Genomic DNA, 23,491 nt, shown 5'->3' with positions numbered 1-23,491 from the left:
CAGGATGTTAAATGTGATATTCCACTCAGGCAAAGTATGCATAGAGAAAAATGTTAATGCTGATCAGCAGGAGCGCATTAGCACAGCAGAACCTGGACCAGAACACGCTCTCTCTGATGCTGGGAACTCTGGGAGCTGGAGTCTCCTCTGATCGCCGCATTGCTGAGATACACAATCCCACCCCCTGGCCACATGTCACTCGCCGAGTTGGCTCAGAACCTGCAGCATCACACGCACAGAGCAGATACAGGAAGTTACTCAAACAACAGTTATAGTAGCATGTGTGTGTAGGTGACTATTTATCACATGATGGCTAGTTTTATTCCAAGTGATGTGAACATCCAGACTCTTACCCTGGGAGCTACGGTGGCTGACAGAGGACACTTTCTGAAGAGGAATTTCTCTTTGAGACCCTTCAGTTATTGTCCACCACGTCAGGTTACACACCTGGAAAAGGAGAGCGAGGAAATGCAACAAAATGTAATTTACTAACTAGCCATTCAATTTTGGCATAAATATAGCCTATTTTAATGTAGAGAGGCTGAATGTGGGTCTTTAATGACAATATCCTGACTTAGAGGAAGAGTTCGACATTGTGGGGAAGATGCCTGTTTGCTTTCTTATAAAGAGTTAGATGGGAAAATTGATCCCACATTCATGCATGTACAATAAATAGGAAGCCGGAGCCATCAGTCTGTTAGCTTAGCTTAGTACAAAGAATGGAAAGAGAGGGAAACTACTAGTCATCTCCCAACACCTCTTAATCTACATATAAATGAAATATGTGAGAGACCTTCAGAGATGGGTGGTCGGTGAGTTTAGTTACATTTGGACAGAGGCAGGCTAGCTTTTTCCCCATGTTCAATCTTTATGCTAAGCTAAGCTAAGCTAACCCACTGCTGGCTGAAGCTTCATATTCAACAGACATGAGAGTGGTATCAATCCTCTAATCTAAGTCTCCACAAGAGAGCATTTACAGTCTTGTATATTGTATTGATTGAATATTGAGTATTTTATTTTTGGCGTATGCTTCACCTACATCACAGAGCATTATAGTTTGCAAGTGCTATATTTTTATGCAATAGATTCTTAGGTAGATTTTTGGTGCACATAAAGAACTGACAAACATTGACATTAGTTATCTATGTGGACAAGGGAGGCTGTAGATAAATGTAGCGAGCATAGTTTGTACATATGAGGTTATGGATGAATGTGATAAAAGAGTGGTGTGTCTACTGGAAACAGAGGAGGTTAAGAAAACCTGCCTGATTTTCTAGTTTTGGCTAATTCTCTTGAAATATGTTTTGTCAGTAAGGTTGCTGTTTGCATTTTGAGTTCATACAGGGGCCATGCTAAGAGTGAAAAATGGGCCACCTAAAATAATAAGACTTGAAATATGAAGCATTTGGTGTGTTATTCTATTGTGTGCAACAGTACTGCTACTGTACTTCAAGTCTGTACTCTGTAGTTGTTGATCTTTTGGATTTAGATAGGCAAGGCCTCCGTCTTCTAACATAAAGGCCGATAATCTGCTCCTAAATGTTCAGCTGCATGTTTCTTTACCTCAGATTCATCCCTGTTTTCTTTTTAGTCAATAACATTACAGGTGTATCAACAGAAAAACTATATTACATAAGCTTAACTCCCTAATAGTTCTGTTATTTACCATATCTATGTGTACACACCTGCTCAGGGCTGGGTGGTGGCGTGAGCAGTGATACTATAGTAACCACGATAGCAGTGAGGCCACAGAGCAGAATGGCGAAGTGGAGGTAGTGGACACCACGCAGGACTGCAGGTGCAGAATCCACAACGCCACATCTGGGAGGAGGGAACGCAAACTCCAACACCATCCTACACACACCCACCACCAAACCCACCATCAGGCCCCAGAATGCACCCTGAAAATGCACAAAACACACACATACAAACAAATGCAGATGACATTATATGGCCTCCTGAAGTCATGAACTGATCTTCCTGCTGCTGACAGTTCCAATCTAATTCCTGGAGCAGCCCTGGGTCACACTTGGGTGTGTTCAGATCGTAAAACTCTCACTTTCCCACCACTATAATCTGTCGTCTTTGACGTGTCGCATATTTCTGCGCACGTGCAGTGACACAAATAGCTCTCTGTCTCCTTCTCTTTTCAGCCTTCATCTAAGAATGTGATCTGTGCGGTTCAACTTAACTCACATCAAAACAATCCCCCTGTCAAGACACACAAAGCAAACACCTATACCTCTACTTTGCTTGTCATTACATTTTCTCACTTGTCCTCCTCCCTCCCTTTTCTCATTCCTTATGCTCTTTACTCTAAACCATTTCTCTCATTGATCTCCTTCTGTACATGTGAATAAAAACATTTACGGTAACAGTTATTTTTGTTGTGACGTTGCCAATTATTGGGAAATGTTTTCCTGGCTGAAGTTAATGTGAAGCTTAGGACATATACTTTTTTGTAATGTTCCTAAAATGTTAATTTCTAGGATAAATACAAAGGGAGAGAGAGATTTCCACATTGTAAGATGCTGCATGTGCTAGATATAATGACATTAATTACAGGGTTTAGTGATATTTTTATGAGCTATATTTGCTGCTCTAGTTCAAAGAGTGCCTCACATTCCCACATAAATAAGTCTGACTTGTTTGTTCTCTGCAGCGTCAGCATGTGACACATCCTGTGCGGTGATGTGTGCCCTCTGACCCCATGAGTCAACACTATTTGCTCTTAAAAGCAATATCCTCAACGTGTTTAGCTGAACAAATAAAAAGTTCACACCTTTTGTGTAACTGTACTGTCGCAAGTGAAATGTTAACGTCAACAAAGAGACGGCTGTGACATTTTATAGCACCTCCAGTATACATGGATTTGGTCTTTTGCAGGCATCTGGATTTACACTGTGCTAAATTCTGTATAAATGTAAAACATTTTTAGACACCTAGGCAACTTTGAACCACATTTCAGTGACTATACATTAATGTGTAGTAAGTTGTGCTGTTAAAACAATGCTAACTGCTCTGTGAGACTGTCCTCAGGCAGTACTTTGGGCTAAATGCTGAGTATCATTATGCTAACATGCTTGCAGGGACAATGCTAACAGGCTAATGGTAAGCAGATGTTTACCATATATCTTAGTTTATGTGTGTAAGCACTGTGGCATTTGCTAATTAGCAATAAACACAGTACAGTACAACTGAGCCTGATGGCACTGTCATTTCCATGTGTTTTATATTAGACAAATTATAACATTTGATGGTGCTACATGAAATGTTAAAGGGCCAACAAAATTATTATGATTAATCCTGAAGGGGACAAGAATGTGTGTACCAAAATTTCATGTTAACCATGAATACCATTATGGCAAGCTGTTTAGAAGTTGTTGATATATTTAAGTCTGGATTAAAGTGATGGAAAGACAGACTGACAGACTGACACTGCCACATACACCACTAGCATGGCTTAAAATGATTTTATATAACAACAAAGACATCCTTTGACCTTCTAATTACCAAATCAGTATTTTCTGGGCTGTTGCCAACTCACATTGTATCCACAGGCAATTTCATTGTAAATCCACTGTAATAAAAGTAAAAGGTGAAACTAAAATAAAGTATAAACTGAAGCGTCATTCAAAGGTGGATAGGAGTAAAATTCACATTACATTAAAGGGGAAAACCCCTTTCACCCTGAAAAACCTAAAATCCTCTACATTTCTGTAGTTGAGCAGCATGCCAACAGAAAGCAGACACACCCAGGACTTGTCTGTAATAAAACAGAGATTGAATCTTGAATATCCAGCAGACTGGTCTTTACTTGTAGCTGAACAGCATTTCAACACTTGTGTTTTGAGCTCCAGGCTAACACACACTCGTACTACAGCATTGTTATCTCTTTCACCCGACTCTGATTTCTTTATCTTCAAATAACTTTCCCTCACTTGCACTCTGTTATCAGACAAAAACAATCACTTTCATTTGTTAAAGTGAAAGAGCAGCACACTCATGCCCGTCCCTGCAGAGGAAATAATAAACAATACTCTTCTTAACACACAAACTTTATGGTGCACACACACACATGGACTCCACACAAAGATGTGGGATGTTTGCACTTAACTGGATTCCATGTGAGGCTAATAAAACTGCACACCAGTACAGTGCAGGAGAAAGGACAAACAGTGCACAGAGGAAAACCTCAAAACTCCAGAATGTTCTGCTGAGTAGTTCAGTGTCCAGAGTCGAGTAATCTTTGAATTAAGTCTGGACAAGTTTCACTCATGTATGTTTCCTGTGTATGATGAAGATTGATGAGTGATTTGAAGACATTGTATAGTTTCTGGGAACTTGTGATTGGTAATTTTTTTTTTTTTTTTGCTGTTCTCTAGCATTTTACCAGCAAAACCATGAACTGATTAATGGAAAAGTCAGATTAATAGTTAATAAAATAATCAGAAGTTGCAGCACCAACTGTTATATGTGTGTGGATTCCTAGAGGACCTGCATGTGTTTTTGTGTGTGTCACGTACCTGCTCATTGGTCCTCTTCCAGAAGACAGCCAGAGTGAATACAGCAGTGACCGGTGGAGCGAGGTAGCTCGTCACAGACTGGATGTAAACATATAGTTGTCCACTGTTGGCCGACTGTAGGATGGGGATCCACACCACACTCACCACCACCAAGATCACTGTCACAATCCTGCAAAAAACATGTAAAGCAGATCTGTTTCATCTTCTATACACACAAGCCTCTCTTTTCCTTCTTGATCCTGGTGTGAAACATTCACCCTCCACAGCACTGAGAGGGTTTTTCTCTGACCACTGCCAATACCTGCCAACTAGCAGCAGCTCTCTCTCTGAGGCCTGGGGGCGATGTTTCTTCCAGATGTCCATGGTGAAGAGTGTGGAGCTGCTGTTGAAGATGGAGGTCAGCGAAGACATCAGAGCTGCCATCATCACCGCTATCATAAGCCCCCGCAGCCCTGTCATGCACACACAGATGCCACAGATACATGCGGGTGAGAAATAAAAACGTATCAAAGCACTGACACGTTCAGAGACTAAAATGTGCTGCGTTCTCACCACTTGGCATGAGTTCAATGACCAGTTTGGGAAAGGCGATGTTGGAACATCCCACTTCAGTTCCACACACTCGCACACACTCCTCAGGATCCACACATCCCACAGAGTCTGAAACATGAGGACAGTCAAATATCTTTCACACACAGGAGTTGAAGATGAAACTGAATATTTTACTCATGCAGAATTCATGTAGTCTCTGATTTCTGCTTAAGAACATGCAGGCGAACTGGGCTAAAACCCTAGCTCAGTATTTAAATAGGTCGCTGAAACAAATGTATGTATATAAATGTATATTATGGAAGACAGTGATAATATATAATATTATATATATAATATATATAAATAATTGGCCTTTATTTTGCATTAAAAGTGTTTTAACTGGATGCTTTTTATTTAATTCTACTAATCTGTTAACTAACAAAGATTACAAAATTTTGCTCAAAAAATGTGACCTGTACATGTATAAAACAATATTTTGCTGAACTGCTATTTAAAAAAAAATTATTGTCATTTCATTTCATCCTCTTTTATTGCATCTTAATGCTATGTTTCCTAATGTTTCATAAGCACTTTGAACCACATTGTATGTATGAAATATGTAGGCTATAATAATAAAGGTGTGATCATGTTCAATTCTTATACATACTGCTATTATAGGACATTAGACTCACAAAGAAAAGTGGCCTTCATTACATTTTCCCTTTGATTAATCCTGTAAATTAAATTTTCAAACTCCATTCTGTGCTTTATTTTACTCTTTGAACTTCCCTATTGCTGAAAGGTGCTGAGCAAATAAACAAATAAACCTTGTCTTGGAAATACACTGTGACATTAAATGATCTCTGCAATGTCAAGCACATTACTTTGAATATTTTGAACATTAGATACACAACATTAATATTAAACCTGTTAGGTGGCAAGAAGTGGACTCACAACAAGGGTCATTTGTCTGTTGCTTGGAAACCTTAAACCTGACCTCATTTTGTTCTTAAAACTCATGCAGACATTCATTACTTATTTCTCACAATGTTTTATCAGCAGAAACCTCTCAGTGAAACATCACTGACCAGCAATCACAGAGAAAAACGCTGAGTGTGTGCTCTGGATTACCTAAATAGGACAACTAACTTTATCCTATATTATATCTTATACCACAATAAGTTTAAAAGTGTAACTATAAGCTCCTATAGAGAAGAATGCACCATTTAAAACACAATAAAGTCCCATAGAGCCATTAAAACTTATCATACTGGGTTAGATATCACACTGTCTTTCGTAGGGGTTCGACATGGGATGAAAAACATCCCTGTCCAGGCAGGAGGGTGGAGTTTCAACCCTCCCTTTTCCTCACCCAACTACCGGACACTCCGCCTATCTGCCCCCGGTAACTGAGCTTCCGTTGCCGAATTCCAGGGTCAGACACACACCGGTAACTTCACCACGCCGGACCTGAAAGCTGGAGTTTAAAAGGAGCATAAGAGAAGACAAACGGCGGTGGACTCGGACCGTAGTGAAAGTTGTTGACTAGTACGCGCCACGTTTGTGAAATTTACAACTTTTTTTGTCTTTGGGGGAACTCAACAGTTGCCATTTTTAACAGATGTGACCCGCCGCTGTCAGACTTGAGCTCCGACAAAGAGACGAGGAAAAGTGATTCGTCAGCGCGATAGTTGGGAGTTAGTCACGCACAGTTTCAACACATTTTTAAAAGGGAGGATTAATGACTTATTCCTCTATCTCAAGTGAGTGTTCCGCTTTGGACTGACTCACTGGCAGACACTTACATACACTCATCCACCCAGACAGCTGCCTGCCTGCCTGTCTGTCTACCCGCCTGCCTGTTCCATGTCTGCCGGGCCCCAGGGGCGCTTGGAGCAGCTGAACCGGGCCGCCGCTGCAGATCCCCGGCCCCTGTCAGGTGAAAGGCGTGGCCCTGGGCGGGAGGAGGGGGGAGCTTTGTTCTAACAACACCTGAGTGAGTGTGGGTGAGTAACCTGAGATCTGGGCTGAGTCGGAGCCCGTGCTGAGGAACTGTCCTGGTGGTTTATTTCCCTCTGATTAAAATCGTTCTGTACCGGAGGATTTCACGAAACGGGCCCAGGTCACGCGGACACGTTATGGACCGTAATGACAGATCGCACTGTTTCGAGGTTTGACCCTACGGACCGACAACTGGAAACTGGGTCAAAGTGGTTTCAGTACTTAACTGTTTATTGACCGGTGTGTACACCGAGGCCATGGCGCTGTCTCAGATCCAATGTCTTGACGACCACCACGTCAACTGGCGCGTGAGCGAGAGCAAACCGGAGTTTTTCTACAGCGAAGACCAACGGCTGGCCCTCGAGGCTCTCATCACTAAGGGCCGCGACGCCTTCACGGACTACACCCGCGAGCATGGCGTCCGGGAGTTCCTCTCAGAACCGGAGCTGGAGCGGATCGTGCACACGGCGGAGGCCTACCGGCCCGGGTACGAGCATCATCAGAAACCAGAGACGCCGGGCCCGGGCAACCTCACGCCGGGGTCCGGGGAAGAAGCTGGAGACGGTGAGGTGTCGCTCCAGTACTGGCCAGACCGGTCTGAGGCCTCGGTGGCTGAGCTGGACCTGGGCTGGCCTGAGGCCATCTCTTACCGAGGGGTGACTCGTGTCACCGTGCACACCCAACCTCCAACCGAAGGGTACACGCACATCAAGGAGGTGGTGCGGAAGACCATTGCATCAGCCCAGAAGGTGAGAGAAGAGGATGGTGATGATGATGATGTTATAATGTGGTGATAAAGAAAGTTCAGGGACTCTCCAGCAAAGTCGAACAGAAAAAAAAACAGAAACCAGTGCCAGAAAGTAACTAAATGCAGTTACCCAATTACTTCAGTAGCCTACATTTTGAGATACTTGTACCTTATCTGAGTATATCCATTTTACACTACTTTTTATTCCATATGCACTACATACAAACATTTCAGAGGGAAAATCAAAGTGTGTACTCCACTTCATTCATCTAACTACAGTGAGCTAGTAGTTACTTTTAAGATCAAGATTTGACTTGATAACTCCATAAACTACAATGCACAACCATAAAGTATTCAGTATTTCACAAAATAATCAAAGATTAGAGAAAAAACTGAGAACTGTGTTTGTGATACTTAGTTTTTCCTCTTTCCTCGCCCATCAATCATCTAACAACCTCTCAGATTTATCTTGTGTTAGGTTGGTAACCACTGGGCTAAATCTCAAGTCCAGTCCAAGATTACAGTTGTGTTGAAGTATGGAATGTAATTATATTCTAATGTGTTTTTTGGCTTCTCTATTTATATAATTGTTGTGAACAAAACACATTTTAATGTAATATGGCCCAATACAAAAACACCACACTATGTAGGCGCAAAATGTACCACAACACTGAGTGAAAACAAAGGCAACCACTGTAACAATCTGAACAAAAGCTGAGGTAAGGTGGTATTTATTGCACTGCTACTGAATGCACCACATTACATCATGGTTTTAGTTTTATTTTTATTTTTTCTGGTTGCTCAGTGTATAATGCAGTTCTCTACCACAACACCACACGCTACACAGCTCTGCTTATGTGGCACTGTGAAGAATAGCACTTTACTAGTTTCACAAAGGTTTTGCAGGGCTTTTGTGTTCAGCAAGGAAATGATTAGTTGGTTAATCGATAAGTTAATTAATAGAAAACGAATGGGTAGCCAATTTAAAATTCACATTCTCTTGTTCTAGCTTCTCCAGGTTTTACAGGTTACTCTGTCATACATGATAATAAACTGCAGATGTTTTTTGTGCAGTACATCTGACAATGTGACTGTTGGGTCTGAGACGTTATAATGAGCACATTTCGCTGCTCAGTGACATTTAAAGAAAATAATTAGTGAGCAACGAACAGAGAAAATAATTGTCATGAACATAATTGTTAATTGCAGTGCTAATTGTGCCAAGCTGCATGACATTATCAAGTGTTTTTATCAACCTTCCTCTAGTTCACCATCATTGTTTACCTTATGTGAAATCACTGACAAATTAAGATTGACTGTGATCAGAGGTTTGACTTCCTTGTCTGTTCTGCACTTTGCTTTATCACATATCTACCAAAAATAATCAGACGTTGGCTTTTTTGGACTGAATCTCATTATTTGTCTCTGTCCTGTCTCACAAACCTACTTTCCCTTCTCCATTTCTCTCACATGTGCCAACTCACACATGCATCCAACAACGTTTTAATGAAACAAGTCTGATCTTGACACGCTAGTGGAAAAACATTCTCTGACATCACTGAATACGTTACATGCCAGCACCCTGTACAAAACCTTTACCTCTCACATACATAAATGCTGGCACATGCACATATACAGTAGTAGCCTAGCTCTGCACCAGAACAACAAAAGAAGCATTTAAACTTTAATTAGACTTAACTCCACTGCTTGGAGGGCAGCACAGATCCAACACATCCAGGCTCAAAAACAACTTTTTGTCTGAGGCTGTTTTCCAAGTGAACTTAACTACAAACAAACTGCTCCCTGTGCAGAGTTTGTTTGTATAGTATTGTGCTTCTTAAGGAGCATTTACTGTATTACATCTTTTTCTTTTACCCCCTAGTTTTTCTAACTTTCTCTATGATTCTCCAGACCATGTTTCATAGCATGTGATTAGACCCGAGGAGTAAAGTTAATTTGAAATTTCTGTTAAAGTCCTCTGATCTCAAAGTTCACTGAGTAGCTTTATCCAGAGCAGTTTTCATCCTCAGCTTGTTCGTTAAGTCATTAGTGTTTGGGGTAAAACTCCATTTATTTCTGCTGCTTTAAACTTAGAACTGGGTCAGGTGAAGAGTGAATAGACAGTGCTGTGTGAAGAGCATACCATGCAGTCACTAGTCCTGCTGTGCTGTTCAACACATGCTGTCCAACCACTTCACACTTCATCACCACCCTGCAAAACACTCTTTGTTTCGAGCAGTGTCTTTATGGAACATCTATAGTTTGAGGACAGCTAGAAAAGTCTCCTTGTCTGTCTTTGAGGGGTTAATTTATTGTTCAGATGCAGTTCTCAGAAATGCCCAGCTTCCCTTCAGGATTTAATGGCGTTAATATTGTTGATAAGAGCAGCTTAAATCGAACCCACCCACGCAGATCAGGAAACACTAACACCATTTGTGGCTTCCTGTGTGTGTTTTGTCTTTTTATGTGTGTGTGTGTGTGTGTGTGTAGGTGATAGCCGTGGTGATGGATGTGTTTACAGACGTGGATATCTTTCGAGACCTGTTGGATGCAGGATACAAACGCAGAGTTCCTGTATACATAATCCTGGACATTGCTGCAGTCCCCTGCTTTCTTTCCATGTGTGGAAGAGCTGATATGCACCGTGGACACCTAAAGGTACATATACAGACACACACACACCCAGATGATGGTTTGATAAGCCAGGGGAGGAGCTATTTAGATGACTAATTTTTGAAAGCCACAGAGGAGAGAGACAGGAAATGTGGGCAGAGAGTAGGGGGGAATGACATGCAGTAAGTAAATGGTCCAGCCTGCTGGGAGTCGAACCAGGGACTCAACGCTGAAGGCGTTTTGCGCCCATGTGCACAAATCATTTGTCCATCAGTTTGCCCCAGATAGCTACTCTTGTATAAGTGCACAATAACAGACAGTTTCTCTGTCCGGTATGGTTATGAGTTGAATTGAATATAATTGTTATTTATTGCCTTTTATAATATTGCATTTGCCACGATGGTTGATATTTGCATATTATTGTACATTTATTGCTAATTGTCAACGTTAAGGATTTTTGTACTGCTTTCCCAATGTAGGTTTCTGAACTGTCATGCCAGTAAATCTTATTTGAATTTGAGTAGTAAATGATTATTTCAAAAAGCTCAAATTTCCAACATTCAAACACAAAGTTTTTGATATTAAGTATATTATTATAGAAGGGAAATATTTGAAAGTAGGTCACACGACTGATGTCGATATAACAGGGACAGGCCTTAATAAGGTGCATGTGCCGGCAAGTTGAACTGGTTGAGGCAGTAACAGAAAATACTTAGTGTATCGTCGGGGCTTTTCTCAAAAATTTAGACTGGAGGCCAGAGGAACTCTAACTAAGTACATTCCTGTCTGGTGCCACAGGAAATAAATAAACCATGTACAACCAAACTTTACTTTTTGTGTTTCTCTTTCATTTCTCTTTCCTCGTTCCTCATAGCCCTAACCAACGGACATCCCCCTCTTTCAACTTCTTTGTTATCAGCCATCTCCGCTGCTATTATGAGCATTTACGACTCAAATGGTTAGTGTCTCCTGTGAGATTTCGCACAGAACATTTACTTACGAGGTTAACGCTCGGCCTGGAACCACACCCTTATCACAGGGCTGAAGACAAACACAGCAGGGTGTGTCATACAAGCATGCACATACATAAATACTGTCCATGCACTAACCTGTAGAGTCAGCCAACACGAGTTTATGGTGGTATTAATAGAGAGGAGCTCTTCTTGAGCAACAAGAAAACTCATCCTTTTCCGTCTCCCTATTCTCTTGTTGCCTTTATTTGCCTTTTGTTCACTAAAATCCTTCCTCCCATGAGCGCTAAATCCCTACAAGCCTTTGTTTACACAGCATTAACTCTGTATGTATGTGTGTGTGCTTAGAATTTGCGTGTGCGCTGCTGCGGAGGTGTGGAGTTCTTCACTCGGTCGGCACAGAAGGTGCGGGGTTCACTGAGCCAGAAGTTTCTCCTGGTAGATGGAGACAGAGCCATCTCTGGTTCATACAGGTGAGCAGTGCACTAAACAGTCTGTTGTGCATTTTTGACTATTTAATGCTGCACTAATCAATATTTTGACATTAGAAACAGATCCAATAACTATTTCTAATATGGAAGGGGTCACTCTAAGAGATAAACCCACAGATAAGAATGTGGCTCTGCAGTTCCCCTTTTGCTTTTCGGTTTTGGTCTCTTTCGGCTCTTTGTTTTGGTTTGCTGCCGGCAGCTGGTTCAGTCTCACTGCTCTCATCAAGTCTCACCTGGCAGCTGTTATCAGCAAAAAGCTCAGATAAACTGGTTGGTGAATGTAGTGGAGCATTTAGCAGGTAGAGAGCCAGGTGATTCTCCCTGGAGTTAGCCAACTGTTAGCTAATTTGTTCACCATGACAACTTAATAAGATGATATGTCAGTGTTTAGTTTAGAACTTTTTCCACTGCTGTCATGATTAATGGTCACGACATTGTATGTGCCAGTTGCACCACCCCCGATAACTTACCTGGAAACAGTCTTGTGAATGGGCTGACAGCATTGACTGCACCTGTTTTCACCAGTATTGTATAATTTTACCACAAAATCTTTACATTTCTGATTTCTGAAAATGTGACATATCTTCAACCATTATAAACCTTCACCTCAACACACACACACACACACACACACACACACACACACTATAGTTTACTGTCATTGTTTTCTAATATTCAGTATTTCTGCATACTCTAATGGACTATATCTATTGGATTATGCAGAAATACTCTAATCTCTTGCTCTGCCAGGAGCTTTAGGAAAGACAAATTGCGATGTGCTCAGAGAATGGCTTTAGGGCAAAAATGTCTGATGTAATGATTTAACTACTACTATTTGTGTTATCTTAGGAGGAGTCGAGAAGAAAGCTTTTAGATGAGACAAACAGGAATCACTGCTGTGAATTTATGTCTCCGTGTCTTGTGTTATTCCAGCTTCACCTGGTCCTCCTCTCGTTTGGACCGTAACCTCATCACTGTGATCACAGGACAGGCGGTGGAGACGTTTGATCTGCAGTTTCGTGACCTTTACCTCGTGTCCAGAGGTGTTTCTCTCAACAAGGTTCCCATGGTAGACGAACCAATCCCTGACCCGCTCCCTCAGGCGGCTCCTGCTCCCGTTTCAGCTGCCGTTGCCAGGAAGCTCATTAATCCCAAATATGCCCTGGTTGCCACGGGAAACCACATAAGTCCAACCTCTTCTGACCAGAACTCCAGCAACAAGAACTCTCAGAATCCCACAGGACTAAAAATTATGAAAGGGCGCCTTAAGGAGGTTATTGAAGAGCCACCCTTACACCCAGGATTAGCCAATCTGGAGAAAGCATACCTGATCCCATATCTGCCCACCTGGCCAGAGCCAGACCCACCCAGCGATGTGATTGGCTTTATCAACATCAGGGATGAGAAGCGGGCCAATCAGGTTCACCTACAGAGGTCGGAGAGGTTTGAGGTCAGCCAGGCTATACGCTTCAGCTCACCACTGACAGTACCAGCCCAGACTGAGGAACCTGCTCCAGATCAGGAAGCAAACACTGCAGGAACAGCCAAAAATCCCACTGGGAATACAAGTCCAGACACCCCTACGCCTGTGAGTCCAACCAAGAAGCAGGTCAAAGAGAAAACACACACTGCTCTGAGTAAAGACCAAACTGATACAACAGATTCCCCTCAGCAGCCCAACACACCGTCATCATCCAACATTACTGCTGATTCACAGCCAATAGATAGTGCAAAACAAACTCCAGAGACGCAGACTGCAGCACCTCCTGTTCCTAAACGCCGCACAGTGCAGTTAGTCATCGAGCCTGCTGCTTCAGAGCAACCACAGGTGACTCTGGTAAAGATGGACCAATTGGAAAGCCTAGATGGCTCCTCTAGGCAAAAGAGAACCCGGGAGGAGCAGCTGACGCCAAGCCGTGGCCGCATAACATCAACAAACGACGCCAGGGACTCGGGGAGCAATGACGAAGACAGCCAAGACAGCACCAAGGTCATCTGTGACCGAGGAGGAAATGACGATCCTTCGAGTGCCTCCACGGCATCAGAGGAGGAGTTCTATGACTCCCAGCAGGAGCCGAGCGACCCGCTGACAAACGGAGTGACGACGGGTTCAGGTCGTGGGCATCGCCAAGGAGACGGGTTCAACATGATGGCCCGCCTCTCCCAGAGTATGCTGGACCTGCGGGAGCCCAGCCAATCAGAGGACAGCGCTGCCCTCATCCGCCAATCACAGCAACTCCGCAGACAAGGTCACCCCTCACCACACAGGCACATAGGACAGGTGAGCATCCAGTAGAAATCATTTCAATATTACTGTTCCTCTAGTGTTGAAAATCATGGAAAGTTTATATTTGCTGATTCCACCCTCTCAAATATGAGGGTTTGCAGAGAGATGTGCTTTGAGAAATTGCGATGAACGTTTGTTCACTATTTCCTTTTGAAACGATTAGTTGATTCATTGACCGACAGAAAAGCTAAAATTCGAGGAGAAATCCAAATCATACTCTGTTCAGACTTCTTGTTTGTAAGAATTCCCTGCTTTTCTTTATTTTATAACATCCATCATTGAATCTTTGAGTTTTGAACTGACAGATATCACTGTGGGCTTTGGGGAAATTGGGGAGGATATTTTGCACTATTTTCACATTAGCTCAATATTTAACAGATTAACTGGAAAAACAATCAACAGATTAATCATCAGTGGAAATAAATGTCAGTTTCAGTTTTACATAACAGAGTCACCAAAGTAGATGTTGACTCAATGCTTGTCTGAATCTTTTCAATGCTTTTTTAATGTTTAGTGAGTAATCACTAAACACAGAGCTTCCCAAGAATAATGTTGTCATTCATGTAGAAGACAACATTCAGTGATTTACAGGAAAGACGCTGACAGTGTCTCCCACGCGTTTATAGAAATTAATCTAAAAAAGGGTGTGTTTCATCAGTGTTGTCTAAGCAAGCCACTACTTGCTTATGCCTAAACATGTCATGCCCTTTTCCTAATTAAAAGGTGTGATTGTAATCCACCCGCATGTGTGTGCACGCACCTGGATAGAGAGCTCGGCTGATCATGCCAGGGAGGATGATGAAGATGAAGGGCAGCATCTTCAGATAGGCAGCCAGGATCGATGCTCCTTTCACATGACTCATGTTCTTAGCGGACAGGGACCGTTGCACAATAACCTACACACACAGAAACACAAATAGTAATGATTTTATTTATAAAGCACTTTTAAAAATTTACAATAAAATTAAATCTAAATAAATAAAAATCAGATAAAGAAGGACTTAAGTGCAGTTTAACAGCAAAAACAACAAAAACAATAAAATGTTATTCAAAAATGTGTTTTAGAGTCAGCAGGTTGGAACTATGGTCAAAAACCAGCCCCATATGTGCCCTAAAAATAATTCAAATGTTGAAATCTGCTTGCACAGGATGTTGAAATTGGTGTTATGTATAATCTTCTTTGGGATCTTGTTGCAGCATTCTGAGCAAGTGGAGACTTGGATTGGTTGCAATGACTTAGACAGGAAAAAGAATGAATTTGTGGAAACTGGACGACATGATTGGCATGGCAATTTAAAATTGTTGGAATTTAAATTCAAATTATCCACATTGTTTAAAATGATATTTACTCCTGATAGTGTTTTGTTTTTGTTTTTTTTAAAAACTTTTTACTTTAAAAGAGGATTAAACCTGTTTTACCATGGCAGCCGCTGACTGACATTATAGAGCAGTCATTACAAGGAGACTTCTACTAGATAACAACTGGAGCACATCGTAGCCCTGTGGCCCATGAGCCTGTGAGCACTGATCACTGATACAAGACATGTTTCCTTTCTCAACAAGCTCATAGTGTTGGTTTTGGGCCTTAACATTTGGGGAAGCATCATGCTGTTAAATTCCTATGCCATTTGGAAATTGGAATCTAGCAAGCTAGTCTAACTAGCTTACACTCAGAAAGTAGGAGCCTGTTAGCCACGCTTGATCATGTTAGCACTGATTCCCATAGACATTCATGCAATGTCAAACTATTGCCCAATGTGACAGTGAGATTTCTATAATTAGGCTCAATATATGAGAAAAAACAAACATTTGACCCAGTGTAATAATATAAAAAGAGAAAAGTAAAGGACCTAGGATTAATCCTTGAGGTACTCCGATAGCCCGCCAACCCATAGCAACGCAATGTGTAACTCTTCTGGATTTCACAATGATTTCATGATGATTTCACTCATCTCTATCTGCTTCCTCTCTCTGTCTAGTTGTTCCAGACCTCGAGATCTCCAGGTCGTGACGGCAGACTGCGAGCAAATAAAGTAATCATTGCCAAACCGGGAAGCTTCCACCGCCCAGCCCGAGCAGCAGTCCCCGTGATAGGGGGACACCGGTACTGGCAGGGCCAAACGCTGCAGCCCGATTCGACCCAGTTGCGTGCCGAGCCGCGGTCTGGCCGATCACCACGACGCCACAGCCCAGGACACAGGAAGATGGAACAGGCCTTGCCACAGCCGCCACCCAACCCGTCAGGGTTACTAGGAGTTTCTTTCTCAAAACTGAACAATTTTAGACATTTGAGGGCACGAGGAGGAGTGTCGCAGAAGAAAGTGTCTCAGAATAACAAGGCTAGCAGATAGAGCTGCCTCAAGTACACAAGGATGTTTGTTGATAAAAACTTCCTGCTAGGAAACTGGTGACTCTTCAATGTGGAATCATTTCTATCTCTGGCATGCATGCAATTTCCTGTTTTCAAACCCTGAGGCTACATCATACACAAACTATTTAATTGGGATTTTTAGACTATGTCAACAAGGGTTGGCAATTTGATTTAATGGTGTATTTTAAGAGCTGTTGTCTTTAAATCTCTTTTCAAACAAATGCTCCCTGCTTAAGGGCATCTGACTGGATGGTGTCAGTAGTGACTGGCTGATTATGGATTTTAGAAGAAGATACTGTTACCTGGGAGGAAATGAACTATGATAATAACATATCATCTGTTTGTATGTTTACAAACAAATGCATAAATACACTTTTTTTTTTTGGCATGGATGCCTCAAATTTTGTTATAAATGTGCTAAAATTGCTACTGGAGGCAGGGTATTTTGTAGATGACAAACAAACGCCATTCTAGATTTTGTCAGCTGTGATATTCTTCTCTGCTGAATAAGGCACTTCATCCTTGTAAAGAATTCTATGAACAAATATTTTGTAATTTACCTCAGCTTCTTCTCTTTTAAGAATTTTGTACTGTAACATTTGTCACATTCATGTGCAGACATGATGTATCTGTGACATGCAAGATCAGCCAATGATGTTTGCCCGCTGTACCACTGTGATTGGTTACTGATGGTGCGAGGGTAAGGCTACTGTGTTGATTGCTTCAGATATTATTGATTACCTGTGCAGATGTGTATGTAATGTTAAAAAACACTGATGTGGGACCAAAAGTGAATGTTGTAAATAAAAAGACAGATTGTTGCTCTGTTGATGCCTCTAGCCACTTCAAGGAAATCACTATGTATCTTTATATTTAAGAAAGTTTATCATTCAGAAAGTGAAAGTGTACAACTCAATCCTACAGCATCTGTGCACCCAGACAGCTGACCTGGAAGTAATCCAGAACAATTGATTGACTGTGTATGTGCACAGTGGGGTATTTTTAAATATGTCTGCTTTTGCCTCATAGACGGAAAAATATAATTGTAGCTTTTAGATTTCTAAAGGATTTTTTTAAGCCTGGTGTTGGGGTTTGGCAGAAAATCTTCATCTGGGAAACAGGGTGGAGCCTGACTCGTTTCTGTTTCAGAGGCTTGTAGAATGGAGGCTCGTAGTTTGGTAGTAGGACGAACAAAATCAAACAAATTTCACTGTTAGATTGAAAGATCATTCTTGACCCTGGAAACCGTAGTCAAAATAATAACAATACATGGTCCATTTACTGTAGTAGCTGTCCTGGTGAGTAAGTGTTTTATGATACTGAATTGGAGGAGAGAACAAAGATAACAGACTAAGGGTATTACCAGATAGTACGCTGGAAACATCATAAATTTCTGGTTCAACTTTGGCCAGCCACAATTAAGTGAGTACACAGCTTTTTCCATGCCATGGACAGTTAACAGACATTGTGGAAGTTTCGATTTAATTTCTAATTATGCCTTACAAAAAAATCAGCCATGTTATTTTTAAAGGACTTAATAAGGACAAAACATCAGTAATCAGTATCCAGGATAACCTACCAAGACTATAGAAAACACACAAAATACTTTTCCACCAGAACACATCAAAAGATGACAATGAAGTTTTCCTAATTCACTTCAACTCTGTGAGAGCTTCTACACCTTCAGCCACATGCATACACATACACTGCATGTGTGTACTGTAGATGTACCTGGTCGGTGCACCAGTACCAGGTAGCCAGTATGGTGAGCCCCAGTGTCATACCAGGCCAGGGCAGGTCTCCAGTGACGGCGTCTCTGAAGAGGTGCATGGCATCCTGGCGTGGCAGGTGGCAGGTGCTGTTGGGAATGATCTTACTGGGCACTGCCATGCTGTACACGCGCTCCAGGTTACCATATCCACCAATCTTGTTAAAGGCTGTGGATTAGGAACACACGACTCCTTATAGTAATTGTTTTATGAGTGCATCTGCGCAGTTTGTGTTTGATTTTAAGTGATGGAAATTGTACGTACCAGTAATTGTTAAGATGATTGCTCCTACAATCATGATAAATGTCTGAAGGGTGTCAGTGTAGATGACGGCAGCAAGACCACCTGAAAAGAAAAGAGTATGGGTTTTTAGTATCAATCCACAACAACACTGATATTGTTTGCAGTGCACAATGGGACATTTTGAAGCAACAGTACAAAGATAATATTTTGTAAATGTGTTATCAAAAGGATTTATTTGAGCAAATAAACACTGTCAATAACTAGCACAGAGTAAATGTAACTATTGCTCTATTGACTCCTAATCCTACTAGTTGCTGGATCAGAGACAAAATTGTGAGGTTGAGCAAGCATGCAGGCAAATATGAGGGAGCACAAAGATGTGAAAAGAGCAAGAGAGACATTGAGCAGGAATCCAAGGATTTTACAACACACAGAAATGTGAATTTGATAGAGGATAAATGGGATAAAACTGTGTGAGCGAGGTTGTTGAACACGTGTGGATAATAGCAACGGAAATAAGAAAATTACTACAAAATATAAGTATATAAAAATCTTTTTTCTGTACTTAAAATGTCCTGAGAAGGATACAAGTAGAATGTCATTGTTTCAGTACCTGCAATAGTGTAGAGTGCAGTGACCACCAGCATGAGGACAGTGGACAGGTAGAGGTTCCATCCCAGACACACCTGAACAAACAAGGCTCCAGAGTACAGGTCAGTCTGGTCACGGAAACACAACACAGATTCAGTCTCATAGCAAAATGGTGGAAAGTCAGTGCAGCCAAATGGAGTGTTTTGTTGTTTCTCTCTCTCTCTCTCTCTCTCTCTGTGTGTGTGTGTGTGTGTGTGAAAGAGAGAGACATTGTCGTACTGAAATCTTTGTGAAGACAGACAGCAGCAGCGAGAGGACAGCCAGGTAGGTTCTGATCCTCTCTCCTCCGAAACGACGACCCAGATACTCCGGCATCGTCACAATCTGAACACACACATTTCAACATCTTTAAACACACCACAACTGGGAGCTCAGTATGATGCCAATTAGCACATGGTAAAGGTGGACTTCTGTTTAAATCATTAAATTATGAACCAACAAAAACAAAAGGTAATTTGTTATTAAAAGACAGTTTTGTGTGTGTGTGTGTGTGTGTGTGTGTGTGTGTGTGTGTGTGTGTGCATGTGCACTGTAGTGTAACACCCTGTTGGGGAATTTTAAAGGCGGGGAATGCTTGTAAGGAGAATGTCTCTTGGCACCTAAATGTACCTGCTGAACCAGCCTTAACAAGCAGACATGCATCCATGTGTGTGTGTGTGTGTGTGTGTGCAAGCTAACCCCTGAGGAGATGTAGACAGGCACAAACACCCAGGCCAGAGCCAGCAACACATAGGTGGCCTGAGAGAGGAAGAGACAGAAAGAGGACAGAGGAGTATGAGCAGATTGTCATAGTCAGTTGCTTCAGGAGGAAAAATCTCTCTGGTCAAACTGAGGAGAAAAACATTTAACTCTTTAAGTGGCCTGTGTACTCATGAGTAAACCACCCAATACAGCTGGATGGCATTTGAAAAAGTTCTGCTGCTGCTGCCCCTGCTGCTGGGTTTCTGTTACAGCTGTTGAGAGACGTTCAAACACAAACGCACACTGCAGAAGCAGTAGCTTTATCTTTATCTTTATCTTTATCTTTTGTCTAGACAGCCATGATTGAAGAGGTAATTAGGCAAAATAGCTATTGTAATGCTATTGTCATTTGTTTCCTTTTCAGCTCTAAAAGGGAATTAGACAGCAAGGTATGTATGTTGTTGTTGTTGTCTTGTCGGCAAACTACACAAAGAAACAACTTGTAGATGGATTAGCAGGCTAGATCTGCTTCATTCCAGACTGTGACGTGTTTAGTTGCTATTAATAAATAATATTTGATAATCTCACAGGTGGTTTTTACTCACATTCCATTCAAAACCAGCGACGGCGATGCCTCCAGCAGCTCCAGTCCCAGCCAGGCCAATAAACAGACCTGAGCCCTCTGAGCTGGCAAAGAGAGACGCTGCAATCTGCACACAGCAGTGAGTGAAAAGTGTTCAGATCGTTTACTGAGCAGCAACACAACTGCATAAAAATACTCTGTTATAAGTAAAAGAATTAGAAACTTACTGTACTTAAAGTAACAAAATAAAAGTACTTTCTCTGCAGAAAAATTTATTATATATTGCATTATTGTTAAAGCAGTATTTCACTGTTGTAGCTAGTTGAGGTGAAGTTCATTTAATCTGCTTCATTAAGGCTTAGTTTAATCTAGTGGTTCTCAACTTGTGGGTCATGCCCCTCCAAAGAGTCACAACATATATCTGATGTGTCATGAGATGATGAACGGCAGAGGAAAGAAGAGAAAACAAACTACTGCTCGACATATTTGTTTTCATTTCCTGGATGTAATGTTCTCAATCTAATTGGATATTTTTTTTAATCTTGTTTTGACTCAGTTATTCAAATTAAACCATCTGAGAAGGTTAAAGGGAAGATCATTCTTTAATGCCAACAACTCATTGAAATAAAGAGCAAAGTGTTGTGGTGGAGTGGCACTTTCTTCAACCTGTTTTTTACTAACAGGTCCATAAAGAATTGGTAATTAATTTATTAACTGTTAATAAAGCCTTTAATTACATCTTATAAGCCCAATAAAAAAAGAACAGCTCAGATTTGCTATCTACGATGTGAAAACTAAAATCTCAAAACCAGTCAGAAGGCAAATAAAATCATATAAGCTCAACATTTCACTTCATCTACTAAAACAACGCAAGGAGTGAAGTATGGGATATAAACACACTCACCGGCCACCAGGCCATGTCCCGTCCAGCCAAAAAATATCCACTCAGAGTATTCCTGCTCACCCTGCATGATGACTAAGAGAGAAAACTGTTACACACGAGCATCGAGCATCCACACACACACACACACACACAGTATATATATATATACGTGTGTGTGTGTGTCACCCTACATGACTCTTACCCAGATGCCAACAGCGAGGTTGAGAAGAAAGTAGGTTGCTATTACAATAATATCAGAGACGCTGAAGGACTGCGACAGGGCGTAGAAGTTGATGGTGGAGTTAGACATCCTCAGTGTTCACAAAAATATACACAAGCGCTTAAAAAAATACAGCTTGTGTTGCCCTTTACTCACAGTACACACACCTGTTGAATCTAACCCTCACACCTGTGCAATAAGATTTACTGATTCACACTCTCACAATCTTACACTGTGGACCTACACCCTAAACACAAAAAAAGAACATTACACTCCCAGAACACTTGGAAACCACCACACAGTCTTCCAACACATGAACAAAAAACAGCCAAACACACACTCCAGCCCCTGCTTAAAGTCCCCTCTCGGCTGAACTACAAGCTGACCTCACTGTTACCGAAAGCCTGAGACAGAGTGTGGTTACAGGTACGTGTGAAGAGGGCAGTCCCTTGCATGAATTGATGATTAAACACATCACCTTAATGTGGCACCTGCAGCGCTGACACACACACACTCTGCTAGGGGATAATGGAGTGTGTGGTATGGGTAAGCACCGGAGTACAGCAGATGCTCATGTGGACCAGAGTCCATGCTGATGCCCACACACAGACACACACACTCACAGATGGTCAATCATTGGCGATGACAAGTTTATAATCATTAGCGTCTAAACACATCTGCTGGTAAGTGCTGAGACGAGTCAGTGAAAGTGTGTGTGTGTTTAACAGTTTCTGAACTGTGCTGAGTTTCATTCAGTAATTTTCAGGAGGCAGTTACTAAATCTCCATAAAATTAACTCTCTCCAATAACACGCCCAGCACCAGGAAACCCTCACAGTGGTTATAGTATGTAAAGTATGTTTTAAAACAATAGCCAAGTGCCTGTGTGAACATTAGAACTGATTTTCTTGGTGTGATAATTCCTCCTGTTACCAGAGGTTTAACTACCATAGTATCAAAAGAACTTGAGAGTCTATGGTACTGAGTCCACAGTATACATGAGAAAACTTCACTTAAATGGTAAGCAGTGTGTATTTGTAGTACAGTCAAGTACAAGTCAAGTGAGGGTGACACAGTGGTCAGAGGTTAGCACTGCTGCCTCACAGCAAGAACGTTCTGGGTTTGAACCCGGGGTTTTTTTGTTGTGGAGATTACATGTTCTCCCTGTGTCTGTGTGGGTTCTCTCCAGGTACTCCGGCTTCCTCCCACAGTCCAAAGACATGCATTAGGTTACTTGGTGACTCGAAATTGCCCATAGGTGTGAATGTGAGTGTGAATGGTTGTTTGTCTATATGTGTTTGCCCTGTGATGGACTGGCGATCTGTACAGGGTGTACTCAGTGTCAGCTGGAACAGGCTACAACACAACTGTTGTGTTGAGAGTTAAATGAGAGTCAAATATAACACACGATGTGTGGTCCTTACATAGACACATTATTGTGTTAAAAAATATATAATTCTGTATTCCTGTAGGATTTGAATTTAAATATGCAGACATACAAGTGTGGGAAAAAGCAAAACATTTATTATGAAATTTAATTTAACAATTGTGGTCATGAACAGCCCCTCATCTGAACATCAGAACAGCAACCTTGCTGCTTCTTGCAGTGATCACTCCTGGGCAACTCCTTGGGTATCCAAGACATAGGATGTAAGGTGGGTGGGCCTTCACTGATGGATTCTCAACCAAAGATGAGATCCTTGCCCCAGACTGTGACACATAAGGCTTGAAATATTACTAAATTAAGTTTAAATAAGGTTTAATGGATGATTTGAAGTTCAAAAATTTGCATCCGTGGCTGTGTGGAACTCCACTGTCTCTTCCCATTGCACATTGTAAGCGATGGGAGACAAAATCTACAGTCCTTGTTTTGTTTGTCATAATGCATTCAGAGTTTTATCTTAAGCTAATACAAAACGTCAG

At 41.6% G+C, this 23,491-nt stretch overlaps 2 protein-coding genes across 2 annotated transcripts; one reads left to right on the top strand and one right to left on the bottom strand.

Moving 5' to 3' along the window:
- Positions 1-11: 11 nt before the first annotated feature.
- slc5a10 (solute carrier family 5 member 10) lies at positions 12-19,517 on the bottom strand. The gene is made up of 11 exons (XM_018684447.2): positions 19,422-19,517; positions 19,165-19,270; positions 18,573-18,653; positions 18,271-18,476; positions 14,929-15,064; positions 5,079-5,186; positions 4,828-4,978; positions 4,527-4,695; positions 1,686-1,901; positions 354-447; positions 12-219 (listed from the first exon to the last, which is right to left on the bottom strand). Exons 1-11 carry the CDS (start codon positions 19,515-19,517, stop codon positions 26-28), a joined length of 1,557 nt encoding a protein of 518 aa, XP_018539963.1. The 3' UTR covers positions 12-25.
- LOC108888455 (protein FAM83G) lies at positions 6,450-17,378 on the top strand. The gene is made up of 5 exons (XM_018684444.2): positions 6,450-7,807; positions 10,297-10,464; positions 11,739-11,863; positions 12,815-14,162; positions 16,148-17,378. Exons 1-5 carry the CDS (start codon positions 7,316-7,318, stop codon positions 16,517-16,519), a joined length of 2,505 nt encoding a protein of 834 aa, XP_018539960.1. The 5' UTR covers positions 6,450-7,315; the 3' UTR covers positions 16,520-17,378.
- Positions 19,518-23,491: the final 3,974 nt, after the last annotated feature.

The sequence above is a fragment of the Lates calcarifer genome, linkage group LG5, assembly GCF_001640805.2.
Source record: "Lates calcarifer isolate ASB-BC8 linkage group LG5, TLL_Latcal_v3, whole genome shotgun sequence".
Classification (NCBI taxonomy): domain Eukaryota; kingdom Metazoa; phylum Chordata; class Actinopteri; family Centropomidae; genus Lates; species Lates calcarifer.
This window is presented reverse-complemented; position numbering and strand designations above follow the sequence as displayed.